This window comes from Syngnathoides biaculeatus, chromosome 15 (genome assembly GCF_019802595.1).
Source record: "Syngnathoides biaculeatus isolate LvHL_M chromosome 15, ASM1980259v1, whole genome shotgun sequence".
Taxonomy (NCBI): Eukaryota; Metazoa; Chordata; class Actinopteri; order Syngnathiformes; family Syngnathidae; genus Syngnathoides; species Syngnathoides biaculeatus.
Window position 1 is genome coordinate 12747792 of NC_084654.1, and position 19624 is coordinate 12767415.

The 19624-nt window shown below is 41.2% G+C and overlaps 1 protein-coding gene across 1 annotated transcript in view; it reads left to right on the forward strand.

Annotated features, from left to right (window-relative positions):
* itpk1b (inositol-tetrakisphosphate 1-kinase b) overlaps positions 1–19624 on the forward strand; it is a 34464-nt gene that overhangs the window by 8959 nt on the left and 5881 nt on the right. Inside the window, exons 4-5 of the mRNA XM_061843763.1 lie at positions 7197–7322; positions 9467–9584. Of these exons, the coding sequence (XP_061699747.1) occupies positions 7197–7322; positions 9467–9584 (244 nt within the window). The remainder of the gene's footprint in view (positions 1–7196; positions 7323–9466; positions 9585–19624) is intronic.

Below are 19624 nucleotides of genomic sequence, written 5' to 3' on the forward strand. Positions count from 1 at the left end.
CTCTTGCTGAGCCGTCGATCGCAGAACACCCAGTTAGAACCTGGTCATGGGAATAATCCCAGTGTAAGCGTGCTTTGCCTCCCAGTGTGCTTTCGGCTATTCAGACACTCAAAGCAGCTTGCAGATCCAGACTTAAACAGCCCTCCACACTTCACTGCGTTATATGTGAGTTAACCCCCCCCCCCTTTGTTTTTTTTTTTTTTTTTTTTTTTTTTTTTTTTTGCAAAAAGCATAAACATGATACTCGAAGTGGTGCTGTCACTGCCAATAAAAAGAGCTCATCTAACACTGTTAGCCACTGACACTAGTTTTTGCACTGCGATGCACCCAGTGCCAGCCAGCGCCCCGTACTGTAATGGCCACATCACAAGGAAAATAATGACAGCCATTGTAATGCCTCAGTCCTGTTACACAACTCTGTGTACAAAGCTGTCCTCTCCCTTTTTCCTGGTGAATTGTGTGCTGCACAGTCCATCAATTATTGTTCTGTTTTAATCAATGCTGCATTTTCAAACCCAGTGATAAGGAGAAATACCTTCTGCTGTGACTTGAAAATGATCATAAATGTCCACGCTAAATAAAAGGTCTCTCGAAGTCTAGTAGAATAAATACCACAAAACCTTACCCCAGTGCTCTGACTGACTATTCTAAGTGATAAAACAGCCTTGTATATGCTTGGATGAATTAAGTGATTTTCTAGCCAGTGGAGAAAAAGGAAAATACTGTGATTTGCTGGCAACTAAGGTCCGGGGTCAGCTGTGGTGGCCTCCAGCACACACGCGGCCCTGGTGAGGGGATAAGCGCTGTAGAAAATGGATGGATGAGAAACAACTTGTGCATGGCTCAATTCATTTGCTAGAGTCTAAAGTGGTTAGTAATGTCCATTACAGGAAGCCTTTTGGATTTGGATTGGCTGAAAATGATCCATATAAGCAAGGTGTGGATTACAAAAGTTCTAATGCATGTCAACCACACCTCCTTTGTATTCAACATGCTGTGATTATTCCTGTCACCACATGCATTTGTATTACCGTAATAATATACAAATTAACCAACAAGTAAAAACAAACAAAGAGAGTGGAGAAGGAATTTCAAGGCAATAAGAATGCATACATTAGGAAACAATGAAAATGTGTTCCATTGTCAAACTGTCATCTCTATAACTCCTTTATTAAGTGTACAGGCCATGTTAATGTCAACATTATGAGTGTTACACTAGCATTATGGTAATTAGATATCTTTGATCATGAATGACAATATTGCTATAATATTAATATAATATAATATTGCACTAAGGAGGGGGAGACATGTCACATTAACATTTAATGCAGCTCACGCTTCACCGTACATTCCTTTCCCAACTTTATTATCATTGTTAACATAGCCACATTGTATTGATTGACCAGGCGAGAGACAAACATCTACCACATTTTTAACTCTCATTAAGTTCCACTTCCTTGCTATGATTTTCATCATCTGTCTTTGTGTGTCATTATTGGTACTCAAGAACAGCATTAAGTTTGTGGAGTTCTTTTGTGATAAAGGTCTCAAATTACGTCATACGCAGCGGAGTTTTGAACTCCTGATGAGTTTGCTCAAACGTTTTGTGGTCCAACTCCTGGCATTCAACTTAAGAGGTTCCGCTGGTCTGATGTTGTCACCTAAATCAGTCCTATTCAAAGGATACCATCGCTCAGACTTGACGCATTAAAAGCGCCCCTGTCCCAAACCACCTGGCAGGCCATTTTTTTTTTTTTTTAAGCTAGAATAGTAACAACACATTCTGTAGGATTTCCTTTTAAACTTTTTGCCTGCTACTTTTTTTTAGCATCCCATATGTGACCTTTTGGCACATCTACTTGTCTTTTGATGTTTCCAAAAAAAAAAAAACCTCACAATGTCTGCCATATGTTATGTGTTGTATAAGACGTTAGCGTCTCCAGGGATTTGGTGGTGATGCCATCTTGTGTAATGGGATCCTTTTTAAATGAAGCAATCCGTGGGACTTGATTTTCTCATTTGTATGTGGAAAAATCCTTTGGTATTATCACAACCAGGATTGTCACAGCTGGAAACACAGGCTTCTTTTGTTTTATTTGTTCTTTTACATAATTTTTTCTTCAGGCACTAGCTATTGCTTTTTTTTCACAGGCACTATCACATTATTACACTCCCTCGTTGCGTGCCTCTCTCCATACGATTTTTCACTGGATCCTCAATACCCGACCTTTAGCCTTGAGCTCATGGGGCCCCTCCTTGCAGGTATCTGTACATTAGCTTGTCTGTATCTCAGTGCTGATGAGATTAACGCACTGTGCTTCAGATAGCCAATATTCATATACTATTAGAGAGCCATTCTCAGTAAATCATTTTCATTTCACTGGGGCTGTCCCATGAAATTTATAGAATTACTGTTTTTATCTTATGGCATCTTTATCTTGTGTTTAGAAATGCAAATGTAATTTCTGGCATGCTGGATCAAAAGTACAAATTGATTCTGTGGTTGATGGACAAACATGAGATTGTCTTTAATAGATATTTTTAGGCTTAGAGTCCATGAGATAATGTTGGAAAGATATCAGCCAGGCTCTATTTCTTAACTATTACAATCTATTAGCCTGGATATCTGACAAAATTAATTTGCCAGACTATCAATAGTAAATATTGAATGTGATTCCTTAGTTACTTGTCATGCAGGAGAGATGCTCTCTGAATATTTTTGTCTTTTTGAGCAGAGTAGTACTCTACAGAGGAGCTGGTGTGTTTTTCATCGCAAGTGTGCTCCATTTTGCTTCCAGACTGGATTAATCCACAATCTAGTTTTAAGCAATTGATGGAATTGTTAACGATTGATTAATTTATCTAGTAATCCATAATCATGCCAAGCCTCGATACCGACTGCCACTAGGAACTTTGTCAGACAGCTGTGGAATTTAACTCTGTAGGTTTGCACATTAGTTTATGATTAAATCAAACAGTGTTCTTAATAAAAGGAAAGCTACTCAGTGAAAGGCATTTTCTATTATGAAACATAGTCGATGGGTTTCAGACGTGATACCCCCCACCACCACCACCACCACCACTTTGCACCGGTATATATTTTGTAGCTTTCGAATTACCTTCATGTTGTTCCCCTCGCACTGTACCTTTAGCCTCGTCTCTCACACTAGAAAGTCAAGTAAACAAAATGAATCATTCATCACCATCCGATCTTCACATGCACTGTCAAAGCAATCTTGGAATCAAAGTTGAAGCCAGGTGAGATCACAAACGGACCTCTCATGAATAAATCACCTCAGCCTTGAAACGATTGCTTGATCACATGGTTTGACTAATTCCCATTGGCTTTGGTTTTCTTGTTTTTAGGTCAATGAAAACAAAGCAAAAAATCTGTTCTTTTTCCATTGGCATCATGCAGCCAACATTTTACTTTATAGTTTTTTTTTATCTTCAGCAAGGTTACGTTGTTAACTGAAATCCTCCTATGACCTCTGTCTCCAGTGTTTGTGCAAAATCTTTTATTTCCCATGAGTGTAGGGCTCCCGACCTTGCTACGGAGCTACATCAAAGCTGGAAATATATTGGCCCTGACCTAGCCTCTCCCCCCAGGATCCGCCGTGTTTTCTGTGCCGTCCATCACCACCATATCTCTACCCCAGCCCTCGGTCCCAGAGGGGTCGGCAGAGACGTCACTTGACATTTCTGCTTTTAGCAGCATATCATTGACTTTACCGCTGGGTTTTTGGTCGGAGCTTTAAAGCAGGCTCATCCTGTCTATGCACTCTCTCCAATGTGTCTTTGCCAGTAGATGCTATTTTGTGTTCAGTGTTTTTTTTTTTTTTTTCATTTTGGAGAACATCACCTCTCTTTGGCCTTAGCGCATTATGAATATAATGGCAGAAAACAACCTTCTGTATCTTTTGCTGATGATGCCACCGTCACAGCAGATCATGATTTATTCCCGGGTGGCCGTGTATTCACAGGTGACCACATATACGTTTGACTTTTGACTAAAGTATCTCCGGTCTATTTTTGTCATGGGAGCGGATTTCGCAAACATCTCCCATTTGCCTCAACCATTGATGATAATCGTCTCACTAAAATATCTGCAAAGTATTTAACTTTCTAATTTATACATCAGAATTGCTTGATTGTTTTCTCGTTTGTTTTTTCTGTCTCTGTTTTCATTGGCAAATTGGCTTCAGTTTGAGCGTAAACCACGGCTGGTCCCTCGTTGGTCAAGGAAATGTATCAGTTTATTTTTCCTTGTTTTACTCTGCTGTTTGTAGCCAGGTCAGGATTGCACTTGAGAATCTGTTCTCAACTCTGTTACCAGGATAAATAAAGATTAAATAACCAATTTGTCATTTGAAAATGCATGGCAAAATAAGACAAAAATAAGCAAAGGTGCTATCTGTCGTACCCTGTTGCTCTGGACTCTGCAGTATTATGATCCATTGTCTCCACTTTGCTGCATTGGTCTGTATTTTTTGCACTGTTTTGGTCTGTCTTCTCTTGAATAATATTGGTATCACTGGCGCCGAAAGCCAGATATTGAAGTACATACAGGAGAACAGTCACTGTGATTTGATGGGCGTGTATGCGCCCGCACACCATCGCACTCGCAAATCTGCACAGTCGAGCATGAAAAATCACGTGTGTAGAATTTGTCATGAGTAGAAAAGCATAGATATTGAAAGACGTCGCTTATTTTGTGTAGTCTTGACCAATGTTTCGTCTAAGCTGCCCAGTGCGCATATGCGCACTTGTTGCACACTCTCAGCGCACATGAAAACCGATCCAGCGCAGTGAACCACAGCCTGACATCTTTTTTTCTGAACACGGAAGCTATATAACAACGAGCTGGTGCTCAGCCTACTTCGACTTCCTAGTTTACCTGACACTGCCCCCCCCCTCCACTCTTAAAGGGGTACACTCATAATTACAAACAGAACACACACCCGCAACTTTATAATCTGCGGGCATGGCTGACCACACCCACACGTTTTTCAAATGTGAGTGACTGCAGGAAACTTGAATTTTACTCCATCATTTTTGGTTGGTTATTGATGTTGCAGAACTTGTTCTAACAGATGTACAAGATCTCTCACTTAAATTCCAGGACGTTTGTTACAATTGTTACAATTATCCTCTATGTGGATTTTTTTTTTTCTTGGAGGGCTCTTTCTCGAGCTCAAAGCGGTCTTCGAGGGGTGTCATTTTGAAGATGTGGACATCATCAAGATCGCTGTGATGACGGGGTTGCGGAGGATTCCGGCAAAGTCCTTGCATGAAGGCATGGCAGAGTGCCTTAGACGCCAGTGAGGTTACTTTGAAAGGGAGAACTCGTAGTTCGGATTTGAAGTCCTGGAACATTACTGACACACCTCCTATTCAATACAGTATGATTTTGAGTGTTTCCCACAATACCGGTACTGTTTTGAGGTCAAAAACTGAGACCCCCAAATCAAGGAGAGTAGCACTGAGCCAAGCCACTATTGTGGATTCTTAACACCATCGCTTAAATTATGGATAGACTCTACTATTACATTATCAGACATTATTTGTCATTGCCAGAGGTATGTGCTCTTTGGGTTTTCCTTTGTATTTGGGTCTGGAATGGCACATCATTTTGTTAGTGATTGTGTTGATGCACATAAAAAAATGTTGCTTCAATGTGGATATACTGGGTTCATATAGCAGAATTTGAAGTTTTTGTCCCCTACGACGAGTATGATTAGAGCTCCTGTTTTATTTAAAATTTTAAAGATGATTGCAGTAAAAAAAAAAAAAAAAACACCTAAAAAAAAAAACCCTTGATGCTGGAACAAGGGGCCCATAATGAGTAATCTATCACTTCTCACAATCATTAACTGAGATAGCGTTCCTCTGAACGAGGCCCGCCCTCAACTAACCGAAACCAAGCATCGTTTTACAATACTTACATTGATCACCCTGCTGTGTGACTAAGGTGGATAGGTGGGAGGTTTGCATACTATGGCTACTGCAGTCTAACATTAATTTATTTGCACAGGTGTCTCTATATACTGAATATATTTTTGTTTTATTTTGTTTTCACATACAACAAAATTGTCCACATTCAGCTGACGTGTATTTTCGCTGGTTAAGTTTTTCGTCATTTGAGGAATCCGAGAGGGCTTTCTAAATATGTTGTTACTTTGAACCAGGTCCAGTACATTTCCTCAGTCAGTTAAACATTTTGTCATGGTGCTTTTATAAAACACATAGCCAAGGTCTGGAATCTAGAATGATCTTTCTGATCATGATTATCAAAAGGCTACATTTTCCAGAACACTGTTACAACCACAACCTTGATATACACATGAAAGACTAATTCATTCCTCTTACTCCTCCATCTTCAACTCCCTAGCTAACTATGCGATTGTACGCTGCAAAGAATCCCCAAAACATCTGAACATGATTGTATTTTCTAACATTTTGTTTTGACCGTTTTTCAAAACTAATAGACTTGGTCTGTTGTGAAAAGAAATGAACTTTTCTTTAGTAAAGTGCTTGTCAGCTAAAATCTAGTTATGGTCATGTTGATATTCAGGTGTCTGCACGCGTCCACACCTAACCTCACCAAGCGCATATCTCTCTCTAAGAACTGGATTTTCTATTTGTGAACCACTCGGCCAGGGCAAACAATCCCCTGACTGGACAAAATTTTAAACAAAGGTGAATTTGATATCTGTCGATTGTACTGTGTAATGTAACAAATGCCTGTCCCACATCTCAGGTGAAAGGTAGTTCGCATGATGACATCTTTTATTGTTTTTTTTAACGTGGATAATACACGTGTGTGTGTGTGTGTGTGTGTGTGTGTGTGTGTGTGTGTGTGTGTGTGTGTTGTGTGTGTGTGTAAAATGTGTGTGTGTAAAATGTGTTTTTCAATTACTTTAAGGGGTCCTTATGTATGTGCACCCTGTACTCACTTTGGCAGATATCTGATTCATGTTGTATTTTTATCCGCATTCGATCATAAGATATTTAACTTCATACATTCCCCCCCCTCCCCACACACACACACTCTTTATGTTTTATTAACTCGTGGAAATTTTGCCACTTGGGAGTAAAAGAAATCGGAATTGTATAAAGCTGAGCATGTAGTGTAGTCAGACAGATGTCCATCCCTTGTTTGAACCCCAACACAGATGTGCTCTTTTTCTCCAAAGTTGGACCTCAGCCAGCCTCTGGAAGAGCAGGGTCCCCTGGACGTCATCATCCACAAACTGACGGACCTCATCCTGGAGGCAGACCAGAATGATTCTCTGGCTGTGCTGCTAGTGCAACGAGTACAGGTACTATCCACAAATACAAATTGACTGAATCACATTGACTTTGCTGCAACAAATCACCAATTTTATTTTAATTATGTCACAAGAGAGTCTCAGCTCAGTCCTCAAGATTTCTTATTTTCCCAAAGGGAGAAACATCCCACATGGACAATAAGTCACTGCTGTCAGTGTTACCCTGTGGTCATATTGAAAATATGTGTTTGTTTAGCTGGCAGTCCTATAAATGGTGTAAATGGTATAACATTATTTATAAAATAATGCCTAATATTCTTGGGAAAAAAACGAGCCCCGATCACAGTCAGCTTCTGGCAAAATTTGAATCAAAAGTTGTTTTTGGGACAAAGAAGACCTAATTGAATTCTGTGGCAGATAAGAAGTGGTCTTTCAGGGGGGTACGTGTGTGTGTGTGTGTGTGTGTGTGTGTGTGTGTGTGTGTGTGTGTGTGTGTGTGCGTGTGTTTTTTTTTTGTTTTTTAACCAACAAGGTTGTCTCTGAGTTGAATCATTGTTTCATCCAGTAAACACAAACTGTGGTGGAATTACTGATTAATTTGCGACGTTCCATTTGTTCAGCAATTTTTCCAATGGGGGTAGATAGTGTGACTCCTGGGGTCAGAGTGTCCGATTGTGCGACGCAGGAAAATGTGCAACATTGTGACATTGACTGTGACAACTGTTTGGCCTCCAAAAGTTAATCAGACTTTTGAGAACAATTTTTCCCTAAATGATTGTGTTGAATAACAAATCGTAGAGTCCTCAGGGCAATGCAGAATGAAGCCTGCACCCTAAATAACTTTTTGAAGTCAGTTGCAGTTTATGTACGTAAATTGAGCATGCAAAAAAAAAAAAAAAAAACATTAGATAAAATCTGATATGAACAAGGAGGGAGAGGAGGAAGAAAATTATAGCTTGTAGTATCCTGATCCCTTTTTTACAAATACATATTGAAAATTCCCCACTAAGAAATTAATAAACATGAAAAAACACAATTTCATACATGACAATGATATCAAAAACATACAATATATGTTTATATATATATATATATATATATATATATATATATATATATATGTACGTAAAATCCCATTCTATATTAAGCAAAATAAAGTATGTCAAGTATTATCTACGCATACTTGTCAAGCTACCTATTCCCAAACTGATCCATGAATTTAAAACAGTAATCATTTTAAATATGATGACCCACTCAGTTTTGTCAGTATTCGAGTCTGTATATAATATATGTTTTCATATGGGATGCCAAAATAAGCAGGATTGTCCTTGTCATCAATGCGTTCCACTAAACTCCAAGTAGATTAATATGCCTTTACATTTGGCAACAACGTGTTTGCCTTACATAATGAACTTTCATCACCATCACCAATTTAGAGCTGGGTAAATCCTAAAGATAAATTCTTCAGCTCTCCACAAAGATTTCCATCGCATGTGTACAGGGCATGTTTTATTTTAGGCGAAGCGCCTATGATGGCATTGCTGCGCTCTTTTGAAAGCGCTGTGATGTGCAGAGGCAGCCTGTTTGTTTAATGCACACATCAGCCAGCGCTGGCTGACAGCGTTTGTGTCAGGAATGTAATTTACGGGAAGGCTGGCCGAAAAATCCACCGAGGCGAGATGGGAGCACTGTTACGTAAAAGAGGCAACCCCGCACTGGCCCAACAGAGATGGTGTGATGTAATCCACACAGACCGGCTGGCATACATCTCGTTCGCTGTCGAGTGAGGCATGCTGACCCTTTAACGGAATGTCAGTGTTTAGATGACATCCCTGAATGTCTTGCATTGACAGTCCTTTTGCATACTTTCAACGTGAGCCGCAAACATTTCAGGTGTAAATGTCACAAGCGGGATCCAATAAAAGTTTGAGTAATCCTTATGCACTCACTCTATTTTATACACTTAATACATGTTAACAGATGCAGAAAATGGAAGAAAACATGCCGCTGGACTCACCTTTGGATCGATCATTGATACACCTAAATTCTTCCTCAGGCTCAATGTTCGAGCTGGTGTTGCATCAGTGTGACTCGATCAAGCAATGTGTATTACATTTTTTTTTTTTTTTTTTGCACAGAAGACTCCTGACCTACTGATCCCAACATAAGCATTGAAATATGTGTATGTTCTTCAGGACTACATCGATGCCCACCCCGAGACCATCGTCCTCGATCCCCTCCCAGCTATCAGAACTCTGCTGGACCGCTGCAAATCTTACCAGCTCATCCACAGGATAGAAAGCTGTATGCAAGGTGAGAAAAAGACAAATGAAATTCACCCTCCGCGATTAGAGTCCAGGAACATGTTTCAGTTGAATTGTCCGTCCCTACTAAATACTATTTTGAAGAAATTTAAAGGAAAATGTGTTTTTATTCAGCTGGATAGGCTTTATCAGGAATAGTTTTAAAACTTAACAGTTCAGTGCTTTGTAGGGGTGGGGGTGGGGGGGTGGGGGGATGGCAGATGGAAATATACTTCAGGCCCAACTAGCCCTCTTCACATTAAATGAACAAGTAGCTAGTTGGTGGGGTTAGTTGACAAAATGGAATTAATAATCAACCTGATAGTGGGCTCCTCCCACTATGAGGACAGCGTCATGGTAACTGCACAAGCTCTGTCTTTGCTCTCCCCTTCCACCAATGACACCTGGCTAACATATGACCATAGTGTTGCTGTTGGTTTGAAATATGCCCTCGTCGTTTCCGAGCAGATGTTTAATCCTCGCCTGCGGCGCTCAAGGCAAATGCAATAACTCCTGCGCTTCTCCTCAAGACGACTAATGCATCTCTCCATTTCCTGCCGCTCGAGGCAGCCTCTGTCTATTTGTCACAGGCAGATCAGAACCTGCCCCCCTCTTCTGCTTGTTATTGAGTCCCATCTAGTCATAAGCGGGCCTTTTGACTGGAGCCTGTGACGACAGGCGCATTCTCTACCCACTCACACTGTAAACATACCTGTGACTCATGCACATTTCCTGTCGGACCAAACATGGCAGGGATGCTTTTAATAAAGGTGAGTGGCCATGAGTGTGTTAGGGTGTCGGGATGTGGCGATTAGGGATTTTTCACGTCACCTCTTTTTGCAGTTTCCTAAAATAGAACCTCAACAAGATGTTTTCCCCCTGCAAACACAGACGTTGGATGTTATGTAATGAGGAATCACCTTCCCCCAATGTGAACTTTCTTTGAACAGGAAGATGCCCCCCACCCCCTAACCACAATTGTCATCAGTACTGGTGGTTTTGGAGCTGTATGCCAAACCTCCTTGACAACTGTGGTTTGCTTTAGACACAAACACAGAGAAAGACACTGTAACCTGGCACCCTACCACCAGCAGGCCTGTTAGGAAAACAGCATGCGAAGGCAGATTGTACTTTACCCCCCAGCATCAACATTTTATTTTTGAAGGAAGAGTGACTGAAAGTGTGTTAAGGTTAGAGTCGAATTAAGGTTTAGTACAGAAAGTCTACTGCAGAGCTCAGTGACGTGCCTTTTAAAATGTATTTTATTTCAGAATATTGAGAAAATGAATGCTTCCTTTCAAAAATGTCTTTCATCAAAACATGTACTGTGTAAAAAACGAAAAACAATATTTCTAATAAATTAACATTGTAATATTATAACCGTCCAACAGCATGGCTCAGCTGATCCATACAGTGAAGAAAATAAGTATTTGAACACCATGGTATATTGCAAGTTCTCCCACTTGGAAATCATGGAGGGGTCTGAAATTTTCATCGTAGGTGCATGTCCCATGTGAGAGAGATAATCTAAAAGGATTTTTTTAATAATTTGTTTGTGTGATACAGCTGCAAATAAGTATTTGAACACCTGAGAAAACCTATGTTAATATTTGGTACAGTAGCCTTTGTTTGCAATTGCAGAGGTCAAACGTTTCCTGTAGTTGGTCACGCGGTTTGCACACACTGCTGGAGGGATTTTGGCCCACTCCTCCATACAGATCTTCTCTAGATCAGACAGGTTTCTGGGCTGTCGCTGAGAAACACGGCGTTTCAGCTCCCTCCAAAGATTTTCTATTGGGTTTAGGTCTAGAGACTGGCTAGGCCACACCAGAACCTTGATATGCTTCTAACGGAGTCACTCCTTGGTTTTCCTGGCTGTGTGCTTCGGGTCATTGTCATGTTAAAAGACCCAGCCACGACCCATCTTCAATGCTCTGACTGAGAGAAAGAAGTTGTTCCCCAAAATCTCACAATACATGGCTGCGATCATCCTCTCCTTATTATAGTGCAGTCGTCCTGTCCCATGTGCAGAAAAACACCCCCAAAGCATGATGCTACCACCCCCATACTTCACAGTAGGGATGGTGTTCTTGGGATGGAACTCATCATTTGTCATCCTCCAAACACATTTAGTGGAATTATGACCAAAAAGTTCAATTTTGGTCTCATCTGACCACAAAACTTTCTCCCATGACTCCTCTGTATCATCCAAATGGTTATTGGCAAACTTAAGACGGCCTTTGGCGTGTGCTGGTTTAAGCAGAGGGAACCTTGCGTGCCATGCATGATTTCAAACCATGACGTCTTAGTTTAATACCAACAGTCACCTTGGAAACGGTACTCTCCCAGCTCTTTTCAGGACATTGACCAAGTCCTGTCGTGTAGTCCTGGGCTGATTATTGAGACCCCACGAGGTGATATCTTGCATGGGGCTCCACTCCCATTGAGATTGACCCCATTGGGGTGGACAGGTGTCTTTTTGCAGCTAACGACCTCACACAGGTGCATCTCATTCAGGATAATACATGGAGTGGAGGGGGACTTTTAAAGGCGGACTAACAGGTCTTTGAGAGCCAGAATTCTAGCTGATAGACAGGTGTTCAAATACTTATTTGCAGCTGTATCACACATAAATCGTTGAAAAATCATACATTGGGATTTCTGATTTTTTTTTTTATTATCTCTCTCACCGTGGACATGCACCTACGATTAAAATTTCAGACCCCTCCATGATTTCTAAGTGGGAAAACTTTCATTATAGCAGGATGTTCAAATTCTAATTTTCTTCACTGTATATTAGTGAGAATACCGTTGCGCAAATTCACACTCCTTTCTCTTGTGGAGTTGCACAGTTGAGGTAAGGCAAAAAAATTGCAATTTGGAAGTGTGTACTTTGGTCAACGCGTTCCAACATTTGGATAAATCACGACTTTTACAGTATATAGATGAGCACCATGTCTTGGATTGAGTCTTTTGAATTGATTCCTCTCAAGACGTCAGGATAACAGCGATTAAATTTTCCAGTCTTTTTTTTGGTGGCTTTTTAAAAAATATGGTTGCAAGAGGGGTCGTAAAAGTTAATAAATGTAGCGACCAAATTGCGCAATTGGCAACACTGACTGAGATTTCTGAAACTAGCTCCCTTTTGTTTGTAGCCATGTTGATAGTGTAGGCAGTGCAGGTCAATAGGGATCCACTTTGAACTAAGGGCAGCCTCTTAAAAATATGCCTCTTATTTTTTTTAAGTTTCAGACAAATGAATTTTAACCCAGAAGGTCGATTTTAATGGCGTAGTCCTTGGCACTTCCTCATCCTTATCAGCAGGGAGGACAGAGTCCTGAAGCAGCTTGGACTGCCAGGGAAATATGCTTGGAAAAGGCCAGAGAGAGACATGACTCACAAGAGAAGCCTATTCAATTGCAGGAAGCACTTGAAGTGCATTCTCTGGAAAATTGAGTTGTTTTTTTTGTATCAATTCATTATAAAATGGCCTCAGTCACAGAGCACCCGGCCGCTGTGTTGTAGTTAAACTAAACAAAGTGCAAGAATTACTGGGCAAAAACCAGCACATTAGTAGTAATGGACTGGCGTTGCCTGGTTTTGTTTTACACGGTGGAATGTAAAGTTTCCTTTTGTATACTCATCCCGTTTTCGGAGCTGGATTGTTTTCACTGACACAAACCGTTGTCAAGTCAACAGCTTTTTAAAACCGCCCCGCATAAAACACTCGGATTTATTCACAAGAACAGATTGTCTTGCAGTTCCGGCGCCTTTGGCGTTTAATCCATGCATGGCTCAACATAGCAGTTGTCCTGTTTATGCAAGAGATTAATAATTAATCATAGTTGCAGCATGAGAGACAAACACTCGGGGAGTGCGGACACTCATTCCATACCGCTGCGTGTAATAGCCGCATAACAACGAGTTTGTCCTCATCGTTTGTGAGGGGTGCATGCAGATAAACAATCCAGCTATTCCCCAAATGATTCATGAATCTAATTGGAGGATAAAGCCGCTTGGAGATAGCACAATGCACGGCCATGTTTGGCATTGACTGAAAATATTTGCAAATGCTGCTGCTATACGGGAGAATGTCATAGTTTCTGGGAAACAAGCCCTAAATAGCAACAGGAAAGCCTGGCAATACACCTAAACAGTATCACACACACATACGCACACACGTTCCCACGCTCCATCTTCATTTATGCTAAATGTGTATGGTGTATTTTTCCTTTCAAACAAAATCTTTCTGATGAGGTGCTGATGATTGATAGATCACTCAAGGTCTAATTAAAGGTTCTTGGCTATAGTAAACGTTTGCAATGGAGCTTTAAGGCGAATACGATGCATCCTGGGACGCCAGCGACATTTTTCACATGAGAAATAAATGATTCAAATTGTCACAATCATCATGAGCTTAATTAACTGGACACATAATATTTGAAGCCACATTTTAATATTATTAACTGTCATCCAAGTGGAAAAAGAAGTGATTTGGAGATTGATGAGTAGCCTAACTTTGGGATTTTTTGCAGGGGGGTTACAAGCTATGGCGTGGTCAATTTTGTATTTGCTTTGTTCGTTGCGTGAGAAGAGCAAAGAGTTGTGGCAAGACAACTTGTGAGTGCGTCACCATGACAACGTGCCCACTCACAACGGCCCAGCTAGCCGGCAGCTCCCGGCCGAGTAGAACATCGCCGTGCAGGAGAAACCTTCCTACTCACCCGACCTGGCTCCTTGTGATTTTGAAGGGTCGCGGAAGAACCCTTCCAGGAGTGGACAAGCACTGGAAAAGGGCCTGAGGACTGGTCGGTGTGTCTTTATCACCAGGGGGCAGTATAACACAGATGTACACAACATGGGAGTTTCACAACTTGAGGGTTCTAACTTCCGCTGTAGTCTGTCTATGGCGTTTTGTATTGTGTGTTGGGATTCATCAGCAGGTTTTTGTAAGTTACGAGGTCTGATTACATTCACAACATGAAGTTTTGAAGAAGAAGAATTGGTCACTTTGGCTGTGAAGTTCACTGACACCATTTTGCGCCTGTTACAAAAACATTTTGCTTGGAAAAAATGTGGCAGAGTGACTGTTTATATCTCATAAGTTGTATCATTCTTATGTTGAGATGGCATTGTATACCTTTTGACAGCATTTCTAGAACTTTTTGATCTCTGTATCTGGATGGGACGGAAATACTTTGTAATGTCGAACACTACTTTGAAATAGTTTGTAGTCTTCTATTTTAGCTGTTATTGACTTATGAAAACTGCTTTTGAATTCCAAATTATACAACCTTTGGCCTGGATACAGTGAAGAAAATGAGTATTTGAACACCCTGCTATATTGCAAGTTCTCCCACTTAGAAATCATGGAGGGTCTGAAATTTTCATTGTAGATCCATGCTCACTGTGAGAGAGATAATCTAAAAAGAAAAATCCAGAAATCCTAATGTATGATTTTCAGGAAGCAGAACTGGAGGTGGCAGAAATGAAGACGTTGAAGTTCTCGCTCAGAGTGAGCAGGTTGGATAGGATTAGAAATTAGCTAATTAGAGGGACAGCCAAAGTTGGATGTTTTGGAGACGAATTCCGAGACAGCCAACTTCGGTAATTTGGACATGTCCAAAGGCGAGAGAGGGAGTAGATGGAGAAAGATGACACGCCGTGGCGACGTCTAACGGGACAAGCCAAAAGGAAAAAAAGAAGAAGCAGGGGAACCTTGCGTGCCATGCATGATTTCATACCATGACGTCTTAGTGTATTACCAACAGTCACCTTGGAAATGGTGGACCCAGCTCTTTTCAGGTGATTGACCAAGTCCTGTCTTGTAGTCCTGGGCTGATTCCTCACATTTCCAAGGATCATTGAGAGCCCCACAAGGTGATATATTCCACTCCGATTGATATTGACTGTCATGTCTAGCTTCTTTTGGACTTTTTAAGGCGAACTAACAGGTCTTTGAGGGTCGGAATTTTAGCTGATACACAGGTGTTCAAATACTTATTTGCAGCTGTATCACACAAATAAATCGTTAAAAAAAATCATGTATTGTGATTTCATGCACCTACGACGAAAATTTCAGACCCCTCAATGATTTCTAAGTGGAAGAACTTGCAATATTGCAAAACTTATTTCCTTCACTGTATTTGTCCACTGACACGATGAAAGAGATTGAGGAACGTTTGTCCTCTGCCTCGCCGGTTAAAAGAGCAGAAAAGAAAGCAGTGGAAATGGCTGGTGACGTTTGAAAATGGATCCCGTCATGAAGTCCTGTAAACGTCGTCCTCGACTCCATTCAGTCTGATGCTAGCACGCAGTGTTTAGACAGAGCCAGATTGATAACTCCTTCCATTCCACCTGCACGTCCTTTTCCTCACCCCCAAAGTCCTCCAGAGCCAAATATCAACACTTTTTTTTTTTTTTACCTCAAAAAGGCCTCGGTAAAGAGTCAAAGGACATCAAAGAATTGACATTCGTCATTAGTATTTGCCAACGCAGTGACGAAAAACAAAGGTTTTCCTTGAAAAGACATTATAGGCTGCTATTCCCATCGTGCTAGAACAACATATCGAGTGGGACGAGACGGCGGGAGATGAGTGATCGTTGAGCCTGAAGACTTCTTCCTTGCAGAGGCAACACGGGATATGACTCAGTTGCAAAAAGCTCATTTTAATGACATATATTAAAATGCGTTTGCGTTAATGTCACTGCTCTCTTTAGTTTTCATTCCTTTTTGGAGGAAAAAAAAAAACGTGACAACATGTGGGGCCCACCTACAATCCAACAACACTGTGATGTGATTTTGTCCTGACCTCAGCACTAGTAGGGGGGCAGTGCCCCGTCCAGGCCAATGTGGAGGCCCTCAGTTCACAAAGATGACTGAGTGGTTTTATTGTGTTGGAAGAATGGATGGTTGGTTGGTTGGTTGGCTGGTTAAACAGGATTATGCAAAAACTGAAACAACAAAGTCGTCAAGGAACTTTTTAAATGGGTTGTGCCTAGAAAGAACACATTCTTGTTGAATGACTGGATGAAGATGCAGTCCAAGGCGTGCGTCACTTTTCACTACATTATGTGTGTATTGGTGCTAAGCAGGTAGTGGCCCACTAGATCCAGCAAGTTGAGCTGTCGTGGGAGGAAAAAAGCATTTTTCTTTTGTAATGCAGTTTTTCTGAGATGTATTTAGCCACTACTACACTAATAAGTAACTACTTGAGGGTTGTCAATACATTACGCAATTATTTATCAGGAGAAACAAAAATGTTGCAAATTTGTTTGCCATTACTGAAATAATGACCTTGTTTCATTTTACTCTCAAACTTCCTTACTTGGGCCTCCTTTTTTAACCTAAATATATTCATACGGGTGGCACGGTGGCGCAGCTGTTAAGTGCTGGCCTCACAGTTCTGAGGTCCAGGGTTCGATCCCACACCCGCCTGTGTGGAGTTTGGATGTTTTCCCCGTACCTTGCGTAGGTTTTCTCAGGGCACTCCGGTTTCCTCCCGCATCCTAAAAATATACAACATTAGTTGGACACCTATGTGTGATTGTGAGTGCGACTGTTGTCTGTCTCCATGTCCCCTACAATTGGCTGGCAACCAGTTCATGGTATACCCTGCCTTCTGCCCGTTGACAGCTGGGATAGGCACCGGCATTCCTGCGACCCTTGTGAGGATAAGCAGCTTAGAAAATGTACGTTGTATGAATGGCAGCAGGTAGCTACACAGGTTCAATGTATTTTTGCACATCTAGTGAAGGTGCATTTAATTTTCCTGCCTTTACAAAGAGTGCAAAGAAACATTATTCATTAGAAGTACATATTCTTCAAAATTAAATGGATAAAGGTGGCACTGTGAACGACTGGTTAGCCCGTCTACCTCGCCTCGCCTTTGTAGAGTTTGCATGTTCTCTCTGTGCCGCGTGGGTTTTCTCCAGGGACTCCGTTTTCCTTCCACATCCCCAAAACATGCCTGGTTGGTTAAGTGAAGATTCTAAATTGCACATAGGTGTGAATGTAATTGCGAATGGCTGGCAACTAGTTCAGGGTGAACCCCCGCCTCTCGCCCCAAATAATCTGGGATGAGCTCCAGCACCCCCACGGCCCTAGTGAGGATAAGCTTTACGGAAGATGAATGAAATGAAAAGTGAAGTTGGATCATTTTCAGCAGCACACCTGATGAGCTCTCACAGCACAGCGGTTGGAAAACATCGCTGTAATGCACACTGCTGACCTCCACGGGGTCGGAGTGTCACCCTGCATCTCGAGAATCGACTATTCAAATATCTTACAGATATTGCATTTCAGCCTTGGCAGAGGTACGCGCTCTTCCGAGTGCGAGTTTTTGTTTTTGCATAGAGGAAATACATGAGTCACAACATAAATTGCCGTGCATCCTGAGCGTTGATTCTTTAAAAAACTGAAATACAACAACCTTGGGCATAATCTAGAAAATGAACTGCCCCAAAAAAAAAATTGCGACGCTAACCATTTGTCTGTCTTGAGGACGTGTGAGCCATCGATCACACGTTCGTTTAATCATCTGTCTGGTGACTCGTCGTCTTGTCTGCTGATGCGCGCGTGTGTGTGAGGCAGCAGGTTAAGAGAAACAGATGATGGTGTCCTTGTTAACAAAACGGGAAACAAGAAAATAAGGTTAAAGCATTTCACTTATTAACTCACATTGTTTACATCATAAATATTCTTTCCAATGTAGTTTATTTATCAAGCCCTGTGTTTAATATCCATCCATCCATTTTCTTCGCTGCTTATTCTCACGAGGGTAGAGGGGAGTGCTGGAGCCTATCCCTGCCATCAACGGGCAGGAGGCTGGGTACACCCTGAACTGGTTGCCAGCCAATCGCAGGGCACATGGAGAGAAACAACAGCCGCACTCACACCTTGGCGCAATTTAGAATGTCCAATTCATGTTGCATGTTTTTGTGAAGTGGGAGGAAACATGGAGTGCCCGGAGAAAACCTACGCATGCACGGGGTATCATGCAAACTCGACACATGTGGGGCCAGGATTGAACCCAGGACCTCAGAAATGTGAGGGACAGCCATAATGTAATGAGCCCAATTTAATTTAACCTATTTTTTTCTCTGAAATCTTCAGTTTGAATACCTGTTGTGAGGTTTTTTTTTCATTATTTTCTTAAGTTTTATTTAAGCCTGTCCTCATCCTGTCAGGCATTTTGGAAATGGAATAGACGTCATAAACTTCTTTAGAAACAGAGAATTTGTTTCTTGCTGTGGCAGGGAAAACTGGTTTTGGGCTGAGCTCCAAAGTGATGAAGCTGCGCCATTCCCTTGAGAAAAGATTCTTCACCTTTGTGACACTCGGCTGACTCCAAACAAGCTTAAAAAAAACTTGTGCGCATCTGCGAGTTGTCTGGGAAGTCATCTGGCTCAATTTTTGTAGTACTTCCATGGTTTATTCCCAAAAACTTTCACTGGTGGCGACGAGCTTCTCTGATCGGTGCCTCGACCCAAGCACTTTTCTCAGGACTAACTACTGAAGTCATGCTGGTTCCTCAAAGCAGGCGATTATTGTTCTTTATATTTGATCCTGGACACCCGCCTTTTGCCTATTGCAGTTTCCCCAGAGACATTTTTCAACTTTTTTGACAATGTTTAGTGGTAGTTCCCCTTCCAAAGCTAGAAATTCAATCACAGCTCCCTGCTTGGTCCTCCAACAATATCATTTCCAAAATTGTTTCCAAGTAAAGGACTGGGTTTAAAAAAAAAAAAAAAAAAAAGACCAGTCAAACAAGTATTTCATTAAATTAAATTTGCCTCGAACCTGCCCTAAAAAAAATTAATAAACCTTCAAATACGTTTTTAAAATGAAACATGTGGTTTATTAAGTTACTGGTAAGTTCATTTCTTTTTCACTGCCCTTCATACGGTGGTGTGAAGTGTTTTTGATTTCTTTTTTTTTTTTTTTTTGCACTTTTGTCACACTTAAATGTTCCCATCATTAATCAAAGGGCAACACAAGTAAACACAAAATGCAGTATTTAAATATTTTTTTTAAAGATCAGTAAAATA